Consider the following 18571-nt stretch of genomic DNA (forward strand, 5'->3'; position numbering starts at 1 on the left):
GGTGAAAATTCATGAAAATTAAATAAAATTAAGAATCCAGTTTCTTAATCACACTAGGCATATTTCCAGTGCTCCGTAGGCACAGGGGACTAGTGGCTCCTATACTGGCTCCTATATGGAACATTCCCATCATCAAGAAAGCTCTGTTGAACGTTACTGCTCACAACAGGGTTCTTGTGACCATCTGTACAGACATCTTCCAGTCTTAAACATCTGTCATTTCCTTTAGGACCACCTTCCTAAAATATGCATGCATGCTATTTCATTTTGCATAGCTTATTAGGAAGACTGTTGGATATTTACATGAGAATGTTAGTATATGGTACCAGTATCTCAAATTCTAAGGTGTAACAGACAAGGAGTTTAAAGTATAGATGAGCTTCTCTTCTGAGAGATGGAGAAGCATCTGTGTGTAGTCACTTACCTCAGAAAAGAATACTTATATTGCCCGGATATTTTATAAGATCCTATAGGTCTTACCTAGTCACACAGTGAAGCAATGGTAAGTATTATTGAAAATTGCATTTAGTAATATTTTATCCCATTTGTTTCTCAAGGAGGAAAACCAAGTATCTCTGACTTCAGTGGATCCAGTTTTTCAAGTTCCAGTTTCAAAGGCAGTTCAGCTGACTACAAATGATGCCTTAAAAACCACTCTTCTGGTAGAATTGGACATTTCGGTAAGTTGCAGAATTTATACCTCAGCACAGTTATGTTGTCCAGAAGTGCAGAGAGACTTGCTTGGTGGTCTGGTCCGTACGCTCAGGAAGAGTGAGAGTCTCTGACAGGACATCTGGCCTTTTGTCATTAACCCATCATTTTTCTCCCCACCACACACCTGTTTTCTTACTCGGGAGGCCTAAAATGAGCAGTGCCTCTGGCGGGGATTCAGCTTGAGAATAGTGTTGCTGACTTCCACACTGAGCCACCAAAGAACCATGGAAGCACAGGTGCATTTTCCAGGTGAGAAGGGCCCTGGAAGGAAGCTGTTCACCTGAAGTCAGCCAGCTAGCTGGACATAGAGCTCAGACTAGACAGCCATAGAACAGCTCATTTTTCAGAACACTGATTCTCATTCCTTTGAAAATCTGGGGAAAAAGTCATTGGCCCCCTTTCTAGAGAAATGATTATATACAAACATTTTCTACAGTTTCAGGAGGCACTATGTACTTTATCTCAGTCCTCTCTCCCATAATCCCATTGACCTCAGGTTAAGAAACTGATGGGTAGTCCTGAAACCTCAGTGCTTGAGTACTACTTCAGAGTCACATAGCTCAAACATTTATTTTGATGAAGCTCCTGAGAGTGCAGTGGGTAGCGATTTCAGAAAAACCAGGGTTCATCGAGGCTGTCTACGTAGATTTAATTGAGTTTCCTAATAGAGAAAAAGAAAAAGAAATACGACAGGCGTCAAGTTTTTGCTTGCATGCTATTGAGTAGTTCCATACTTGTTTTGAGCATTTCCAATATTTCACATTGTTAAATATTCTATATACATCAAAACATTTTATTTATCCTTCTGCTGTTCTACACTTTTGTCACAGAAAGGTAAAGGATTGGCCAGTTGAGTTGGTGGGTGCAGTCTGTCCTCCTCACAGGCTAGGAATGTGAGTGTGTGTGGTCAGGCTCTCTGCAGGACTCTGGTCTGTGCCCTTCATCACTGTAAGTAGACACACGGTGGGAAGTGGCTCCTCCAGCCACTGTTTGTTCACAGCCAGTACCAAGCCAGATGGTATAACATTGTCCACTCCTAAAGGAAAAATAGTGTCCTCTCTCACCCTATTTCTCCCCAAAGAAAAGGAGTAACAAAGGAAATTGAAAACCAATACCGACAGCCTTGAGTAGTTTCTTTTGGTCATAATGTGTGTGTGCCTGTGTGTATATGTGTGGATGTTTTTATAAGAGGATTTTTCACATGGATTACTAACACTACTTACTTCATTTCCATTCTGTAAATACTCAATGATATAAAGCAAAATATTGGATAACTAAGGGATTTCATTTTTAAAGTAACTCCTAATAAAGTGTGTTCATTCAGTTTGTTGGGCTTGTTAACTTTTTGAAATTAGAATCATTTTGTTTCTAATTTATGTATTAAAATAGTCATTATAATAAAAACTATGATTTTGTTGCCCACAACTGAATCTTTCATACGGGATTTTTTTCTTTCGTGTTGGTTCTTTAGAAAACAGATTTTTCCTATCAGCCTGGCGATGCCTTCAATGTGGTCTGTCCCAACAGTGACTCTGAGGTGCAAAGCCTACTCCAAAGACTGCAGCTCACAGACCAAAGGGAGCACCGTGTCATGTTGAAAATTAAAGCTGACACCAAGAAGAAAGGTATGGCCCTGATCTCTTTCTTAAAGTGTCCTTGGGCCAGCAAATCAGAGGTAACAGGTGCGACTGTGCCTCCTCCAGACTCCCGTTCAGCACCAGAGGGTCGGCCAAGTGTCAGTGAGGAACACAGGTACTGGCTGGTATTGCTGGATTCTTCACCTTCATGTCAGTTACAGAGTGAGATGAGGATGGTCTTTATACTTATTGGACGCTTACTGACATTAAAAGGGGCTATACAGTTATAGCCCCCTGCTTCTTGGAGAAGCAGGTTGGTTAGTTGGGCTGATTTGTTAGTTTGCTTTTTGCAATTAGCATTGTTTTGTTTTTAAGTTCACGTATTAAAGTGTCATACAAGAAAAAGTTCTTTATTCTATGAACCTTTTTAAAAAGTTTTCCTATTTATCATAGCATGTTATTTAATATAAATAATTGCTTTTTTTGTAATTAAAGAAAGTCATTATTTTAGTTATTTCTTAGTGTCTTGAACCTGAGCTAAGTCAGTTCTAACATTCTTTTTGAGATTCAGACATGATATTAATGTACCACTGCCATATTTGGCTTTTGTTCCTTGGTTTTGGATAATTTTCCTTTCTTTTGTTTGGCATCCCTAGATTTGGTTGTTACAGCTATTGAGTTAATTATTTTATTTTTTATAAGGTGGGTTTTTCTGCTGTATTTATTTGGGGGAAACTTTTTTGACTGAATAAACATTGTCACAAATCATACTGCAATTTGATAACACTATAATGTAAAGTATTACTGTTACTTGTATTTTTAGGAATGCAAACATTTCTCTCTTTATTTTCTGTGTCATGAACTCCTTCCTGTGTACCTGAAAAGGAGCAGCTGTGCCCCAGCATATACCTGAGGGATGTTCTCTCCAGTTCATTCTTACCTGGTGCCTCGAAATACGTGCAGTTCCCAAAAAGGTGCTTTTCTTTCTTCTTTGGGTAACTTTTTATAAATATGCTTAGCTCTGTGTTGGATTTATTAAATAGATCTGGTATCTGTCCTTTGAAGGCTTAGAAATTATGATTTTCACAGCATGCTTTCAGAATCAGTTCCAAAGGGTGTGTGGTATCTTTATAATTTTCATAGACAAATATGTTTATGTTGTGCTTATGTTAAAATTTTGTTTTCTATTGAAATGAGATTTCTTAAATAGGGCTTTTTGTTGGTCTTGCTTTTACTGGCCATTAACTTGATGTAGCACATTAGAGGTGAAAGTGACCCTAGATGACCTTGTGTTATCCAACTGCACTCTGACCATTTGTCTCTCTAATCATGGATGACAAAAAACTTAGGAGAGTGTAGGCTTCCCTCTCCTACTTCCACTTGTCACTTGTTTAATGTTGTTAAGCTCCCTTTTATGTAAAACTATAGAATTATTTATTGTTAAGTCAGAATTCTTCCGGAAGTATTGAAAGGTTTTGGTAGGCTATATTGATGTATTGATGTTTAGATGAATTTGGAGATAGAAGTATCCACTAGATGTCAGTGTTCTGCCCAGAGCTGTATTAAAAAAAAAAAAAAGAAAAAAAGTTGTAACAAATTTCTTCCAACCATATCCCTCAAATGGATGTTAAGGAGTAAAACTTTCCAACCCGTGCTTTGCCAAACTCATATGGCCAATGAACATAAACAGTGCTATTATTAGGCCACCCTCCACGGTGCAGTTTTTATTCTGTTTTATTAATGTGTTTATTTGTCACCTTTGGGAAGCAAGCTACTCTAGAGAGTGGCTCAGTCCTAGATATAATATGAGCAAATTTAGAATTTACTTTGATGAAAGTTTCTTGATTAAATTAAGTGAATTCAAAATTTTGGTTCAATTCTACCATTTTTAAAATTTCATAAAAAATATATATTTTTCTTACTACAGAAATAATGTGCTCATTATAAAAATTCCAGACACAAACATAGCAAACTTAAGAAGCAAAAGTCCTTTATAATGAAACCCTCATAGTTAATGCTTGAATTTTGTTCTGTTAAAAAAAAAGTAACATTCCATAACATGCAATTTTTATTTTTTATTTTTTTTTACTTAAGAAGAAGTCAGTAGTTTGTATACCCCACATGGAAAGACATTGGAGATAAAATAACAGGTGCAAGGAGTGCACCATAACTGTTGATTTAATCATGGACAGTTGGTTCTTTCCAGTTTTTCACTATTAAAGAAAACAGATGTGAACATTCTTGCACTATATGCATCTTCGCATACCTGTCTGAAGCGTTGTTTTAAACAAATCTCTTGGAGTAGTATTGCTACTTTAAAAATACTTGCATTTTAAGTTTTAGTAATATTTGCCAGCTTTCTCTCTACCAACAGCAGAGTATATCCTGTTTTAGTACGATAAAGCTTCTGTAATTCTAAAGTGAAAGATAATTTGAAGAATTTACAATTGCCACTATTTTACTGTAATTTAGGAAATTTATTGTCTTGAGAAACTGATGCAAAGCATTACTGGAGAACATTATCACCATTCCATAAACTCATGTAGAGACTTGGGTGTTTGTTCATTCTATAGCCTTTCTCCAGTGCCCGCTGTGTATTTAGCACTGTGGCGGGCACTGTGAGAAAGCCATGTGATGTGTTAGTCTCTGGATCATTTAGGCAGGTTCATAGCTAAGCCAGTGGGAACCCTAACCCCCCAAGAGCAGCAACCTGGTCTGCCCTATTGAGGGAGTCTAGGACACATGATGTCTGAGCCATGGAATAAAAGTAACAGCACCTGTTAGCATTTCAGAAAGCATGTGATACAAATAACTTGCTGAAATGCATCATCCTAAATAACCTTGAGTCATAAGAGCTGTATTTGTAATAGAACAGTTAACCTTGGGATTGCATCAGATCCCCAAATTGTTAGCATGTTTGGTCCTTTGTCTCAGAGTTTGGACTTGAGCCAGTCATTGAGACCTGCGATTCAGGACTTTGTTTCGCTTTATTTGTTCACATTCTCCTCTTCCTACAATGAATCTGAATGACCAGGTGGCCACATACTGCAGGGTATCTATGTTCCGACCCTCCGTCTTCAGCCTTCAGTCCCTTGTCCACATTCCCCTGCACCCGTATTGAACTGCACATGGCCCCCATGCCTTCAGGAGGGCATGCCATCCGGGTACCATTCTTCACTCCCCTGGTTGCCTGTGGCCAACCTTTAGCTCATCCTTGCATTCTGGGAAGCCCCTAACCCCCTGCATGTAATATTTCTGGGGAGGAGCTAGCCTCTTGCACACTGAGTACTTGATGTCTGTTGCTCTCACTAGCTGGTGAACCCTTACAGGCAAGCTAGGTGTCATTTTGTCCCCAGTGCCTCATGCACCCAGTGCCTATCACGTATAAAGCACTTAACAATTGCCAAATAAATGTAGAAGTCTAGGTTGTTGTCATCAGCTAAGACAAGAACGGTGCTGCGTACTGAGACAAAATGTTGAACTATGAGACTTTTTTATCATTTTTACTCAGATACACCTGACATGTAATTTGAGATCATACTTGTGACTTAAGAGGTCAGTTTAGGATAAAGGAAAGGCAAACAAAAGTAGACCATAAAAGTGGGTTTTCCTAATAGGCTGATGTTAAAGCAAATAGCAAAGTTAATTCTCTTTTCCTGACCACACTTTTAGTGGCTCTCTCACTTTTTCTTGGATAATCAGGCACATCCTTAGGTAGATACTAACAAACAGTCTAAAAGCCATAACCACAGAGCACATGATAATTTAAATCTGCTTCCTTTGCTTTGGCCACAGGCGTTTTTGCGAGCCCTTGTGGACTATACCAGTGATGGTGCGGAAAAGCGCAGGCTGCAGGAGCTGTGCAGCAGACAGGGAGCGGCCGATTATAACCATTTTGTCAGAGATTCCTGTGCCAGCTTGTTAGACCTCCTGCTTGCGTTCCCATCCTGCCAGCCCCCGCTCAGCCTCCTGCTCGGTGAGTGGTCACAGTCATGGTCCCTGAGCTGCAGGGCAGCTCTCTGTGCTAAAGAACAGTGGCTGCTGGCATATTGCCCTTTGAATTCCATGCAGGCATTCGGGAACACATCTGAATGAGCTGTGAGCAGCAGGAAAACATCTTACAGTTCATCTTCTGGGTACCTGACATTGAAACTGCCTTCTAGAAGTCAGAAAGAATCCCTCTTCCAAGCTATTTTATTTCCTCATTTTTTCTTCTGCCATTTTCACTATCATTTTCTCTCTTAATGTATCCAGTCTTAATTTCTTTTTTTTTTATTGTTGAAAATATTTCAGATGTCCCTCTTTTTCCCCATTGACCTAGTACAACCCACTCCCACCCCCTCCCCAGGCCTTTATTCCATTATTGTCTGTGTCCTTGAGATATGCAAATATGCATATAGGTTTTTTAGTTAATCTCTTCCCACACTCCCACTCCTTCTGATAGATATCAGTCTATTGTATTTTTCAGTGTCTCTGAGTCTATTTTACTCATCAGTTTATTTTGTTTATTAGATTCCACATATAAATGAGATCATGTGATACTTGTCTCTCGCTGACTGGCTTATTTCACTTAGCATAATACTTTCCAGGTCTAGCCATGCTGTCTCAAAGGGCAAGAAATCCTCCTTTTTTACAGCTGCATGTATTCCATTCTGTAAAATTCTTTCTTTTTGCTCAGCACGCAGTGTCTTTTAATGTTACTGTTTTCAGAAAGCATTTTTCCAAATTTTATCTAAAAGTGAGCTTTCTGAGAAAAAAATGCCTGTTTTCAAAGATAATTAACATCAGATTTAATTGATGGAGGTTGATAAAGTGTGCGTTTTGTGTGCAGGAAGCAGAAGGAAACCAACTTTATGTGCAAGTCCAGGTTTAGGGTCTTCAAGAGCAAAGGGGGTCTTTGTCATGCCCTACCAGTACCAAGGGCCTTACTTAGGAGCTTCTAGGCTTTAAGCTTGGGGGAGACATGTCACAAAATATTCAAATATAAGTTCATCCTGTTTTCTGTTCATTCTGTCTCTTGGGGGGTCCTCAAACTCCAAAAGGAGAGGTTTAAGATTCTCCCTGAGGAACTGGTCCAGGGGAGGGGAGAGGCTTTCAGTAGAGTTAAGTGAGAAATTTAATGATTTTTAAATTTTTATTTTCTGTGTTTATAATCTTGTCATCTCTCTGTTTACCTATAGTGATAAGTAGTAAAATCCCTAAAATTTGCACTTGTCTTTGGGGACAGGAAAATGTATTATACTTTTTACTATTAGGCCAGCAAGGTCCCTTTGATGCCCAGTGCAGTTAAGGACCCCTGCTTCACAAATCAGGCTTTATTTTCTTTTTATTTCTTAGTATTTTGTTCTCTCTCCTCCTCCTCAAAAGGGTAGAGAAGTGTTACCAAGGGAGGCTGCTCCTCCCTGCTTTCCTGTGTTCACACAAACACTCCTGCCCTTTTTATTAGAGTCTTTTGGACTAGTAGAGGGCTTGGGATAACATTCAGAAAACGTGCAGGGAAGCTCTACGTGGTCTTGGGAAGTTCAGTCATAGAAGAGTATATTTCTTTTCATGGGTTTTCTACTACCTTTTGAAACTTTGATGTATCATTCATTACATAGTTAAATTAAAAATTTAATCAAGACTTTGAGACTTATAAAAATTTATATTATTTTTCCATTTCTTTAAGAAAACTTGCCCAGCTGGTATGGCTAAGTGGTTAGCACATCAACCTGCAGACTGAAGGGTCCTGGTTTCAGTTCTGGTCAAGGGCGAATACCTCGGTTGCAGGCTCTATCCCTGGCCCCAGTCAGGGCGTGTGTGGGAGGCAACCGATCGATGTATCCCTCTCACATTGATCTCTCTCTCTTTGTCTCTTCCTCTTCCCTTCTACTCTCTAAAAAATCAATGGAAAAAATATCCTCAGGTGAGGATTGACCCAAAAAAAAAAGGAAACTTAATATATCTAAAGCTTAGCATTAAGTTGAGCTGTGTATGAAACCTTTCTTTTATATTAAAACTAAGCCATTTTAGAAAGGTCTTTCCAAATTTTTGCTAAATGACTATTACAATTATGACATTGGAAATTTTGACTGTTATAAATATGACATTGAAAATTAGAAGAAAAATATTTCAAGCCTCAGTAGTTCACATAATTCTTAAAATAGTGGTCATTAATCTTTTGGGGGTTATGATCTTATTTCAAATCTGAAAACTCTTTGAACACTCTCCCCAGAAAACTGCGCGCATGCGCGCGCGCGCGCGCACACACACACACACACACACACACGGAATATTTAATGGGTTCCTTGACTCCGGAGCCCACTCATGGAGCCTATTAGATAGCATCCTTTAGTTTCAGAAACCAGCCTTTAGGTAGAAATACTGATTTCAAATTAAGGAAATGCAATATGTCTGGTTTACTTTAAGAATTAGGAAAAAGAATTCAGTAGTATTTTAGGCACGGTGAATTTACATGTGCTTCAAAATATGATTTACAACCAAAACATAAATTATTTTGAATAATCCAAATTAGGAATCAAATGAGACCTTGATTTTTTTTTACCTCTTATATATCATTTATTTTCAGTAGCTATGAATTAATAATTGCTTATTTTTACTTTTTTCTAGAACATCTTCCTAAGCTCCAGCCCAGACCATATTCATGTGCAAGGTACTGATATTTAACATATGTAGCATCTTCCTCCCAAAATGTTATGAAAGTCTAACCTCCAAATCCTTAGTAGCTACACATTCATTCAGTGAAAACTTACCTGATTTGTGGGACAGTAGCCGGCGTAATGAGTGAAGCAGACCAGTGTCAGGACTCTTGTCCTCCAGGAGGCCACAGAGTAGGGGATCTTCAGTGGCTTCCCTGCTCCAGGGCCGTGTTCCCACTCTGGGCAGCGAGTCACCAGGTCCTCCTCCTGCTGCCGTTATTGGTGCCTGGCAGCCTTCAGTGGGCAGTGGGAGAGGATGGGGAAGAGAGGGAGAAGTGTATACATGTTATCTAGTCTTGAAGGCAGACAGGTCATTGGAGACTTCCCTGAGTGGTAACAGATGAGGGCTGGGCAGGGACGGTGCTTTTAAGTAGCAACAGAGCTCCTCTCTCTGTGGAGTTAGAAAGTATATTAGAGCCCATAATAAAACACAGGGTGGAGCAAAAGTAGGTTTACAGTTGTTCATATTGAAAATAATACAATGATTAATCATTAATAATGGAGGAATAAACTGTTTCTTGTACTAACAACTGAACCTACTCTTGCCCCACCCTGTATTCTCACAGCAATGAAAAAGGCTTAGTTTGGCCTGAATGTATTAGTCCTAACAATTTAGAAATGTGTGTGTCTTTGCAGCTCAAGTCTTTCTCACCCGGGGAAGCTTCACTTCGTTTTTAACGTCGTGGAGTTTCTGTCCAACACCACATCGGCAGTTCTGCGGAGAGGTGTGTGCACAGGCTGGCTAGCCACGCTGGTTGAGCCAGTTCTTCAGCCAAACACACGTGCATCCCCTGCAGACGGCAGGAAAGCGCCGGCTCCAGAGGTACTAGGACTGTGCAGTTTTGGCATCATTGAAATTATGTTCTTTGCTTGATTAGAAAAAAGATGTAGTCTCCCTGCATTGTCCATTACCATCAGATTATTCTAAGGAATATGTGTGCCATGCTTGAATTTTTAAATCACTGTTGGAAAATCAGGAAGGCATTACTTTCACTCCGTTAAGTGTCTGTGCATTCATAAATGAGTTTTATATAATGCAGTCTTTTCTCTTTGTCATATTCATGGAAGAGAAGACTTTGTCTATGAATATTCTTGGTGGATCGGCACAGGAAGAGTTAGCCAAATATTGAAAACAACCTGGTTTTATGTTTAGGCCGTATCCTACATCCCAAATAAGCCCTTTTAGAATGGCAGTCAGTTGACAACCAGAGGCTGATTTTTCTGTCCTTCAGTTTGGGTGGTATGATTTTCACTTGCCCCTGTCTTTTCCTTTGTGTCAGAGCCGTGGTGTATAGATCCTGAATTAGTGCTGTTAGAAGACGTTGTAGGAGGATCACTTTTAAAACAAGTAGAGGAAAATGTTATTTTTTTAAACAAACTGGACACATTTATATCTGGATGTCCTGACATATTTTATATTTTGATACAGCACTCAGCAAAATCTCCTTTGAGACCACGTGCACAAGCAGCAATTTAAAGTAGTTCTCCCTGCCCATAATGATGACTGAAATTTAGGGGGAAAAAACAAAACCACCTTCAGGCTTTATTGTGAAGTCTTTTTTTCTCCATGGTATTGAAGAAACGAATGTGTCATTATAGCGTTATCTTATGACTGGTTTGGCTGCTATAAGTTATTGGAGTTGAAAAGGTCACAGCCTTTAGAGGGAATTAAGACCTCTAGTATATACTTGAGAGGGATTACAGGAGACCACTGCTTGAAATTGCCCTTTAACTTGGTATTTTCTCAGTCTGCTGCCTGAAACAGAGGTGCTTTACTGTGTTTGTGTGTGTGTGTCCGTGTGTCCGTCCGTCGGTCATTTCTCTCCTCCCCCTCCATACTCCTAGATTTATTATATCATAACAAAACATTGAGAACCTGAAAAAATTCCTCTTTTGAAAAGAAATGCAGTACTGATGTAAAGGTATTATATCACTTCATGATCATATAAAAATAGCAGGTGATTTCCAGAAAGTTAAAAAATAAAAGTATATCCATAATGTATTACAAACACTAAGAAGGGGCTCCTTTCTCATATTCTTTTTTTTTCTCCTGTCCTTTTTTCCCTCTTTCCCATTTCAACAGATTTTTATTGACTACCCAGTATGCAGATGTCAGAGGTGCAGATAGAAAGGATACAGTCATATTTTAATTAGGAAGGGTAGAGAATGTTGAGGGCATGACCCACCACAGGCCCTCCTCCAGACTGGTAGGTAATACAGTTATTCACAGGTATTTCCACCCTCTGCCTTCCTCCTTTCCCCCAACCCCCCAGTGTAATAGATGTTTCCTCCCATTGATGATTAGCCTCTGCCAGTGAAACCTGAGCAGACAGGGTATATGCCACATCAGATCAGGAGCCCTGGACCTGATGGTGTGGTGTGGCTTGCCTCCCTTTCCCTCTGACATAAGGACAGGATCATCCAGGCCAGGTTTGCTCCTTGGGCTTGGGTCCCACGTGAAGGAGATCCAGGGAGCAGAGCCTACCTGCACCCTTTAAGGAGAGCCAGAAGTAAGTGTGTGGTGCTGTAAGCCATCTGACATTTACTACAGCAAGAGTCTACTACTATTTGGTCTTGAAGTCCCCAGAACATAGAGAGCAGGCTCTCCTTATCAGTTCCCTGCAATACCCATCATGTCCTGTCTTATTTTGCTTCGTGAGACTTAATCATCCATCATTCTAGGCATATGTGTGTGTTGATTGTCTTTTCCACCCACTAGAATGTAAATCCCATGAAGATGGATTTGGTTTTGCTCCTTTCTCTATCCCTAGTGCTTATCATACTGAGTGCCTTCAATAAAATTGTTAAATGAATGAGTTGAGTGAATAGGCTAATGTGATATTAACTACAGTCTCATTCCAAAATGAGAACAATGATTTGACACAGCTCTGCCAGTTCTTCATTTAAAAAGTAAGTTCTGTCAATGAACTTCATATGATTTTCCTTGAATTAAGTTGAAAAATATACAGTTACAAGCATGGACTGTAGAGCAGAAATCAGAAATTTCTGATTCCTGTCATTCTTAACTCTTAGTGTCACCCAGCATAACTGGGGCATGTGGCAAAATGAAACTTGAAAGAAGTACATTTACAAACTGATTCCTTATAAATACCCTGGCACATTATTTAGAAGAAAAATCTTTTGAAATTTTAGTGAAATGATTTTATCTATCTCTGTTACTTATTCTTTTAGTTTAGTTTTTTTTTTTTTTTTAAATATACCTTTATTGATTTCAGAGAGAGGAAAGGAGAGGGAGAGAGAGAGAGAGAAACATCAATGATGAGAGAGTCATTGATCAAGCCCGCAACACGGGCATGTGCCCTGACCAGGAATAGAACCCCCATTGCTTGGATCCCAGGTCGATGCTCAACTGCTGAGCCACGCCTGGCCGGGCTATTCTTTTAGTTTTGTACAAACACAAACAACATTGGACCCAGAATACCATAGCTCAATCCTCTAACATCTTCGGAGCAAGCCCTTAATTTCCCATTCCATTGCCTAATGTTCACTTAAAACTTTTCACCCCATCTTGATGTTAATCTCATTGTCCTGTGTGCACAAACTTAATCATGTCTTCACTTTTTTCTGCATTTCTCGAAAATATATGTAATGGGTGGCATGCTAGGAAGAAGATCTTACTCATGAACTAGAAAAAGAGTGGTAATATCTAGGCAGTGTTCTACCTCAGAAATATCCCACCTGTCGTTTTTAAAACACCAATGATTTGGATGGAAAATAAAAATCTGTAAGACAGGCTTATTTCTCTGTAGTGACAAATGTGTCCTTGGTTTCAATAAGATGTTTAATTTTACCACATTTCTTTGAGGGGAATTTGTGCTTTGTGATCTCTGTAGCAAAGATCATCTTGTTAATAGGCTTTGTCTAGGTTTTCTTTCATACTTCTGACTGTTGGTTTAATATTCCAGATATCCATCTCTCCTCGGACAGCAAATTCTTTCCACTTACCGAATGACCCCTTAGTCCCTGTCATCATGGTGGGTCCAGGAACTGGCATAGCACCCTTCATTGGTTTCCTGCATCACAGGTACATGCTGTCTGGCTGGTGAACACATGGATCCCTTGTGGTCCTGAGTGGAAATAGAACAGAGTGCTTTTTTGTTTCTTCAGTGGTTTTTAGGACATTGGACTTTCCTTGTAAAATTTTTCATTTAAAAAGTTATCAAATGTGTGACAGCGTAGCATAATTCGTCACCATGGGAGAAGTAAATACCGGTCTTCTAGGATGTGCTTTGTACTGGAACTTCGTTTTTCACTGCAGTCCTTCCCTTTCTCCCTGGCTGCCCCGAGGTTTGGAGCATGCGTAGCTGGGGACAGACTTCCAGCAGAGCTTCGCGCTGCAATGCTGTGCAGGCTGTTCTGTTTATTCCTTCAGTAGATAAAGTTGGTGGTGACAGCTCCAATTCTACCAAAATTGTCAAAGTTAAGCCCCAAACATTAGTAATTTTCAGTAGAATGATATACTAATAGATGTAACTTTTTATGAAGACATACCTGTTTGATATAAAATAAATAAAATTGTGCTTCTCTTCCCATTTGTGAAATAATGAACAGTTTTTATGTCCTGTTCCCCAGACAATGGAGTAATATCCTTTGGACATAATCTTTCTGTTGTTTTATTTTGCTTTAGTTTTTTCCCTTAAGGAAGCAGAAGAGAAATGGCAGACATGCTCAGTGTGTGTCATCATTGTGCCCGTCATTTCTGACACCCCACAGCAGATCAGTCTACCCTTCAAAGCCCTGTCACTGTTCTAGTGTATTAATGAGAGTTAATTTTATTCATAAGATTGCTCTTAATATTGAATGTAAAAATCAGCCTGGGTTTCACAATGGTGTTTGCATTTTCCTTGTTATAAAGATGTCATGTAGAGCTCATAGGTGTCTGCAGCTCAGAGACGCTTATTCACTGTAGTGTCTGCTGCAGGGGCCGAGGCGCCCTAAGGAGAGTAGAATGTTAATTCAGTGAATGAACTTTCAGGGACTGCAAAGATAGATTTTACAGACCTTTCTGGGTTCGTTGGTGGTATTTCCTGGCCAAAGAGAGAGATTGTTTGTACATGTTTCTTACGTTAAAAATCTCAACTTTCTTTTTCACTTAGAGAGAAACTCCAAGAACAACATCCAGACAGACGCTTTGGGGTGACGTGGTTGTTTTTTGGCTGTAGACATCAGGATAGGGATTACTTATTCAGGTACTCTACATCTCTCCTGTTCTCGTACTCAACCATGAGGGTGCAGTTCTCATTGTAGACTTTTTCAAATTTAAATTGCGAACCCGTGTTGTATTTCAGAGAAGAGCTCAGGCATTTCCATAAGCACGGAATCCTAACTCATCTGAAGGTGTCCTTTTCAAGAGACGCCCCTGTTGGGGAGGAGGCCCCAGTGAAGTACGTGCAGGACAACATCCAGCTTCACAGCAAGCAGGTGGCAAGGCTCCTCCTTCAAGAGAACGGTTATATTTATGTGTGCGGGTAAGTGGCCCTCACGCTCAGGTGCCAGGTGGGGCCGGCATGATATTTCTTAAACCAGTAAGGGACCAGTCAGGTAATAATAATCCAGACTTGGAGGGAGGAGAGATCTAATTCTTATATATAGGAAGAGAGAAATAAGTTCTGCAATGACTTTAACATACATTTTACTGTAAGGGGCAGGTCAGGTTCAGTTCCTGCCATGCTAGAGTCCTGTCCAACATTTCTTTCATTTAACAAACACGTGAGTGCCTAGTGAGGGCTTTGGCACTGTTCAGATGGTGAGAGTTGCGAAGATAAATGAGATACACTCCCTGCCCCCAGACAGGGCACTCCCTGGGCGGAGAGCACAAGACCAGATGTCTATAATATAGCAAGTGCTGTACAGGGAACTGCAGGGTACCCAGGAGGGCACCTCACCTTTCCTATAAATGAACAGAGCTGAGGCACGTCACAGCACTTAGATAAGGGCCAGGCGCGTGTAAGGTCTCAGAGTGGGTCTGTTAGTGTGTGTGTGTGCACTCATGTATACATGTGTGCGCACACATGTGAAGCCTTAGATGTGTAAGAGAGAGCTTGTTGCCCTCAGAATGCAAGTCCCACTGTGTGCCTTGAAAATGGCAGAGGGAATGAGAGGCGAGCAGGAGCCAGGTGGGAAGGTCCTTAGACACTTAAGGTTTGAGTCTCTCCCAGGACATGGACATTGAAGGACTTCAGGCTGTGACCAGTGTGGTTGGCTGTGCATGTTAGAATAGTCACTGTGTGAAGGCCTGGGTGTCGGGGAGTGACAGGTGATGGGCTGGGAGACCTTTTGGGACACTTTGCAGAAGAGGGAAGGAGGACTGATGTGTTGTGATGGGGCACCAGTGGGGATTAGGGCTATGAATTAAGGACGATTGGTGCAAATGCCTGTTTCGTAAACATCGGTACTATTTTCTTTTTTCTAGAGATGCTAAGAATATGGCCAAGGATGTAAATGATACCCTTGTAGAAATAATAATGAAAGAGGTTGGAGTTGATAAACTGGAAGCAATGAAAAGTCTGGCTACTTTAAAAGAAGAAAAACGCTATCTTCAGGATATCTGGGCGTAAAGTCAGATAAGGAAGAGAATGAAGGGATTTTGGCTGAAAGTACTGAAAGACGGTGTCACTGAAGTTTGAGACTTTCAATTTTTAAAATTAATTTTTTTTTTAACTTTTCTTAGGGGAGGTAGGGTGGGGAGTGGATCACTTAACAGTATAGTTTTCTGTATACTGCCCCCCTGCTCCTCCCCAAACCTGCCTGTGGCTCATAGGCCCCCTAGCTGAGGGGCAGCCCCCCTCCACCAGCACCTCCAGGGGCCACTTCTACACTTTGAGGAACTTCACAGAGACCTTGGCCAGGTCACAGGGAGTCTGTATCTGTGCATGCGGGGGACTTCCCAGTATGGGATGTGGGCACGAGTCCCCCAGGCAGATAGTTAAATCTGGGAACTTGTGTTGCCAGATTTTTAAAATAATGTAAAAAGAATTTATCATTATATGAAATACACCATAAAGAATACATGTTAAAATTATACATATATAGAAAGCATATCTGATTATGTTTCTATTACTTTATCAGATGTTTATTTTAATTACCAAAAGTATAATTCTGACAAAAAATATTTTAAGCTACTAATAGGGAATTTTTTTTGTGATCCTAGAAATGTGAAATATATTTTGAAATTCTACTCTGGCATGTGATTTATTTATCGCAGTTTTTAACGTCACCATTCCAGAATTTAGGGAAATTTGCATTCAATTTACAGATGTGAGCAAGCACATACTGTATGTAGTAAGGCTGCAACTTCTTTTTCCTCTCTCTGTACCTCCTCCCCAAAATCTTTTTATTTCTGCTCCTTTTGGCATATTTTTTAGTTTTCCACATAATTTAACTTACCCATATGATATCACTCAAATTGTATCGTAGGCTTAAAATGCCTACTTAAAACATGTTTAAATTTTACCATTTTCTTAACATGTATCTTCTCCACTGTGTTAAAATGCAGAAACTGGGATACAGAATGCCCAGCATATGACTGTCGTTCCTTTGCTTCACTGTTTCTGTCATTTGAAAAACAAAATGCTCTTTCTTCATTGTTTAGCTTGGTATAGTGCCTCAGAATGACTGAGGTGAGTGCAGGTTGCTGGAGTATTTGCTGTCTGCCTTTAGATATTAGTCAAAACTTGAAGAGGAATTTGGTCAGGAAGGTGTCATTTCCTTTAACTTGCAGCTTGGCCACATGGGTCACAGCATCCCTGGTGAAGCAGTGCACCAGCCAGGAAAGCCTAGGGAGAAGGCCCTCGCTCAGAGCGCACATGTGCCCTCCCGAGTCCTCCTGTGGGCCGCCTGAGCCAGGACCCGTTTGGGGGTCTATAAGATACAGCCAGTGTCATCACCACACATTTTGTTGCAAAGCAGACTGCCCAGTATCTTTAAAGTCACATTAGCCCGGCCGGGCGTGGCTCAGTGGTTAAGCATCGACCTAGGATCCAGGTGATCAGGGTTCGATTCCTGGTCAGGGCACATGCCCTGGTTGCAGGCTGCAGCCGATCGATGACTCTCTCATCATTGATGTTTCTATATCTCTCTCTCCCTCTCCCTTCCTCTCTCTGAAATCAATAAAGATATATTTAAAATATATATATATAAAGTCACGTTAAATTGAAGAGAAAATTTATAATAGTACTTCTATGACTATGAATTACATGTTCATTTCGGAGCAGTCACCCTTTTAAATTCCAATTTTCAGACACATATAACCAAACAGACCTATGTGGAGAATATTGCCAAGGACGGATGCAGTGCTCATTCTCAAAAGACATCTTTTATTCCTCCACAGTATGTGAGGAACCTGGCTCAAAGATGCCTGGAGACTTTGTGGGTCTTTATGCCTCAGATTCTGTTCACAGCGCTACCACACTTTGGTCTGGAATTTCTGGAAAGGCCACACACACTCCTGCACTCTGACAGTGCAAGAGGAGACTTAATTGCATAGCATTTCTTTAGTGATTAATCATAAAGTTACTGATGTGTATAGAGTGACACTTCTGTTTTTCTGAAAAGAAATCCAACAGCATTTTGAGTTAGAGGCTCTAGTTACACAACAGTGGGGCAAAGCTTCATGATACTCACGCCTCTTGGCCTGTTTGCCTTCACAGGACAGGAACTCAGGCAGGCAGACTGTGAAAGCCTGGATCACGTCGTCTGCCTTTGGGGAAAATTATTAAATCTTTATCACTGTTAGAAACTGGGTAGGAATTTTCACCAAAACAAATAGGAATGTTGAGGATGGTCCATTAGATGAGTTAATATATGTAAAGTGCTTGGGGCTGTGCCTGATACACAATAAGGATCTAAAAAGCGTTAGTGTTTATTGTGAATACTACTGCAGCTACTGTTACTATCACGCCTACAGTTGTTCCTGGAGAAACACCCTTTTGTGAGTGGGCGTACCCTGAATTTCAGAGGAGCATTCGATGATGGCAAGGTCATTTCGATGTGTTTTTAATCCCCCTGGCAAGTCCCCATTCCACTGCGTGGCTCCAGAACATGCATCTGTCTCCATGGTCCTTGATTCGATAGCAGTTAACTTGGCACCTTTCGCCAGCTTTAATTCACTTTCCAGAGGTTAGCAGGTAAAGAGAGAGGTTCAGAAAGGTCTAAATCATGTTGCTGTTTTTCCAGATGGATGACTTGAACAAAAGAGCATGACTTAATTGTGTGTAAGAGTCACTCAATTCTGCCTTTATTTCAGAATAGCTGTGGGTTGATTTTTTTTTCCTTCGGTATTTTCAAGGGGAAGTGAGACAGTTGTAATTTCCTTAATAGAAGTTTCTCAGTAAAACAAGTGAGCTGCCATCACAGGACTGGCACTTTGCCACGTAATACAGACTGTTCTCTCATTTGCACTCTATTTAATATCAGTGACAGGTAAATAAGTGGGAGGCGTGGCAGGTTACCGCTCACCTGCATGTTTGCCTTCTTAGTGGTCAAATGGGATTGACTGGACAGGATCTCATTTGGAGCTGGACTAGAAAACTCAGAAGATGAAAGGGACTTGATCCAGTAAGA

General features: G+C 40.4%; 1 protein-coding gene across 5 annotated transcripts in view; it reads left to right on the forward strand.

Annotated features, from left to right (window-relative positions):
* The window catches only part of MTRR (5-methyltetrahydrofolate-homocysteine methyltransferase reductase), a 41926-nt gene extending 24794 nt beyond the window's left edge, over positions 1 to 17132 (forward strand). For all 5 annotated transcript variants that reach the window (XM_081133610.1, XM_081133608.1, XM_081133609.1 and 2 more), the window contains 10 exons: positions 558 to 680; positions 2186 to 2339; positions 3177 to 3265; positions 6087 to 6267; positions 8901 to 8943; positions 9626 to 9812; positions 12916 to 13034; positions 14107 to 14199; positions 14299 to 14478; positions 15423 to 17132. In XM_081133610.1, coding sequence (XP_080989736.1) covers positions 558 to 680; positions 2186 to 2339; positions 3177 to 3265; positions 6087 to 6267; positions 8901 to 8943; positions 9626 to 9812; positions 12916 to 13034; positions 14107 to 14199; positions 14299 to 14478; positions 15423 to 15567 — 1314 coding nt within the window. In that variant the 3' untranslated portion in view covers positions 15568 to 17132. The remainder of the gene's footprint in view (positions 1 to 557; positions 681 to 2185; positions 2340 to 3176; positions 3266 to 6086; positions 6268 to 8900; positions 8944 to 9625; positions 9813 to 12915; positions 13035 to 14106; positions 14200 to 14298; positions 14479 to 15422) is intronic.
* The last annotated feature ends 1439 nt before the right edge of the window (positions 17133 to 18571 follow it).

The sequence above is a fragment of the Miniopterus schreibersii genome (genome assembly GCF_964146895.1).
Source record: "Miniopterus schreibersii genome assembly, chromosome: 3".
Classification (NCBI taxonomy): Eukaryota; Metazoa; Chordata; class Mammalia; order Chiroptera; family Miniopteridae; genus Miniopterus; species Miniopterus schreibersii.